General features: G+C 40.8%; 1 protein-coding gene across 1 annotated transcript; it reads left to right on the forward strand.

Moving 5' to 3' along the window:
• The first annotated feature begins 355 nt into the window (after positions 1–355).
• On the forward strand, positions 356–2,804 carry LOC122545726 (voltage-dependent calcium channel gamma-5 subunit-like). The gene is made up of 2 exons (XM_043684658.1): positions 356–605; positions 2,571–2,804. Exons 1-2 carry the CDS (start codon positions 398–400, stop codon positions 2,690–2,692), a joined length of 330 nt encoding a protein of 109 aa, XP_043540593.1. The 5' UTR covers positions 356–397; the 3' UTR covers positions 2,693–2,804.
• The last annotated feature ends 327 nt before the right edge of the window (positions 2,805–3,131 follow it).

Consider the following 3,131-nt stretch of genomic DNA (forward strand, 5'->3'; position numbering starts at 1 on the left):
CTTATGCCCGAAACAGCGATTCTCCTGCTCCTTTGATGCTGCCTTGACCTGCTGCGCTTTCCAATTCAGAGCAGTTCCCCACCTAACATTTAGGTTCCACATAGCAACTAATCGCATCTAAATATCTTGCCATCTCTTTCTTCTCCAGCTGTAAAACCAGAGGGCAGCTCGAAAGAATTGTGTATTGTTTGCATTTTGAAGGACCTTTTTCAATTTATTGATGATAAAACTGCTTCAGAATGATGAAAAGACTGAGTGGAGTATTTAGGAGGCTGCAGGAATAGATTGCTGTAGAGTTGGTGACTTTTCCCTGGGTGGGGGAGGTGTCCATGAAACAGGAGGGTTTGCTTGCTAATTGGTCCATTCTCTGGCCTGCCAATTCCTACAGGAGATCCTGATGTTGTGCGGAATGACTTCGTGTGGGCGAAAGGCCCTGACGCTCCTGAGCAGTGTGTTCGCTGTGTGCGGTCTGGGTCTGCTGGGGGTAGCTGTCAGCACTGACTACTGGTTATATCTGGAAGAAGGGACCATCTCCCCCCAAAACATGTCGGCGGAAGTCAAGGTATCGCTGCACGCTGGCCTCTGGAGAGTTTGTTTTCTGGCAGGTATGACCATGTTACTCGTCATCAACTTTACTGCTCAGAAACTCAGCTAATCTTCTGGGGACCTGGGTTCAAATCCCGCCATGGCAGATGGTAGAATATTAATTCAGTTGAAAAAATCTGGATTTAAGGGTCCAATGATGACCACAAAACCATTGTCAGAAAAAAACCCATCTGGTTCACAAATGCCCTTTAGAGAAGAAAACTGCCATCCTTACCTGGTCTAGCCTACATGTGACTCCAGACCCACAGCAACATGGTTGACTTTTAACTGCCCTCTGGGCAATGATAAATGGGCAATAAATGCTGGCCTACTCAGTGATACCCACATCCCATGAATGAATAAAAAATCGCTCACAATTGCTCTTCGATAAAAGAAAATGGCCGATCATGTGTTCTATTCTATAGCTTTGATCTACTTTGCTCTTTTTTACCCCTCGCTTTCTTTCTCTTTCTGGCTGCTTTCTGTTTTGTTTGACAAGAATTTGGAGAAATTCCTGTTGAAACTCAAAGCTGCAGCCTTGGAACAAGAGGCCAGAGGAATGATGGGAATTAGACCTTGGGTCCATTAGAGTAAACCAACCCTGAGCACCAATAAATTTTGTTCCAAGATGTAATACTTAATGTGTAAAAAAAAAAGGTCCATTCCAAGAATACACGGTGAACACTCAGCAAATCAGACAGTGTGTCGATGGAGAGAAACAGAGTTAACCTTTTGTTTGATAATGACTTTCAGTAAAAGGTGTCAGGACCTGAAACCTGAGCTCTGTTTCTCTCTCCACACATAATACTGGGCCAAATGAGTATTTCCAGTGTTATTTGAGATTTTCATCATCTGCAGTGTTTCACATTTATATATCCACTACAAGAGGCTGTGCTTTAAATACAACCATTGTTTTGAATGCTGTCCATTTTCAAACCAAAAATTACAAATGACCTCTTAAAGTTTATACTTTACCAAGATGATGATGTCTTTAGAGCTTTATAAATTAATTAATTTTTTAAAAAATTGTGATATATCTTGGCTTCCTATGTAGGATCTATATCATACATTTGCCAACTGCAGGCTTGGTCTGTTTTAAGGTTGCCATGATGTGGAGACACCGGTGTTGGACTAGGGTGGACAAAGTTAAAAATCACACAACACCAGGTTATATTCCAACAGGTTTAATTGGAAGCACACTAGCTTTCGGAGCGACCTGACAAAGGTGCAGCGTTCTGAAAACTTATACTTCAAAATAAACCTGTTGGACTATAATCTGGTGTTGTGTGATTTTTAACTTTGTTTTAAGGTTGGGGTGTGTGTGGAGGGACTGACAAAAAAAAAGCGGTTGTATTAAGTGCTGAAGTTCCCATATTTTGTATTTCAGAATTTTAAAACTCCTGTATCTTATAACAACAGCGCCACAGAAATATATAATGCACATCATATGCATTTCTTTACAGATGTATAAATCACTTAATATGTATAATATGTAAAGTTTTACAGATATATATCATATACTCGCATATAAATCAAATGCAATGCCTTATAGAGATATAAAACACTCCTAGTATATGTCATCTCCTTACAGAAATATCACATTTCTTTATGAATTTATAAATATAAATTGTCACTGTCATTCTGAAGCCAAACTCTCTGCTCCATTTAATAATTGCTTCAACAGCAGTAACACACTCATAAATGTTTTGCAGAGTATCCCACTGTTTGAATATAATACTTATTTTCCAGGAGTAATGTCCCTTTGTGCATAATCAGCCCTACTTTATGGAGACATTAACCTGCTATGCTGGTAATCATACTTTGTCATATGGACATAATCATTCTGGGGAGGATTGCAGTCTTTCAGGAGCTGCCATTTTTACGGTTTCCTGACAGTTTCATTTTCTCCCACCCCTCTCCATCCCACTGTGGTGCGATTTCCTGATGATTGATGATCTTTAACCAGCTCTTGTTTGTATCCACAGGAACAGAGCATGGGCACTGCTTCACCATTGAGTACGTGATGCCAATGAATGTGCAGCTGACCTCAGAATCCACCATCAGTGTTTTAAGTCAGTATCCATTCTCCATCCGATCAATCGTTTGATGTTTAAATTAATAAGGACGTTACACATCGTCGCTTTGAGTCTGCGCTTCAGAGGCAGAGCATTTGGCACAATATGTGCTGGTGTTCATACCCCTCACAAACTTACACCCACCTCCTCTCCATCACATGCACCTCTCTATCTCACATGGTCACCCAGCTTCTGTCAGGGACAGGAAAAGATGTTGGATAACTTTTTCCCTTTCTCCCCATCTCACGGCTTTTCCACAATAAGATGTATCTTCCTCAGTGGAATATTTTAAACAGTTGAGAGTCTGAGATGTTCAGTAATAAAGGATTTTTGGGGTAAGCTTAAATTGGCAGTGAAAATGACAAAGGGATCATTGTCATTTGGTAAGAGGTGGAATGGGACCGATGTTGGGCTCATGCATTTCACCTGCAGAAACCTCCTCTGCTCGAAAGGAACAGGAAATGTAACTGG

This window comes from Chiloscyllium plagiosum, unplaced genomic scaffold (genome assembly GCF_004010195.1).
Source record: "Chiloscyllium plagiosum isolate BGI_BamShark_2017 unplaced genomic scaffold, ASM401019v2 scaf_40927, whole genome shotgun sequence".
Lineage (NCBI taxonomy): Eukaryota > Metazoa > Chordata > Chondrichthyes > Orectolobiformes > Hemiscylliidae > Chiloscyllium > Chiloscyllium plagiosum.

What these genes read in the sequence shown, in the direction of transcription:
- LOC122545726 (XM_043684658.1), top strand. Translation starts at nt 398, where the DNA reads ATGTTGTGCGGAATGACTTCGTGTGGGCGAAAGGCCCTGACGCTCCTG. An exon ending in GAGAGTTTGTTTTCTGGCAG is followed by an intron (nt 606 to 2,570) that starts GTATGACCATGT and finishes TTGTATCCACAG; the next exon opens with GAACAGAGCATGGGCACTGC.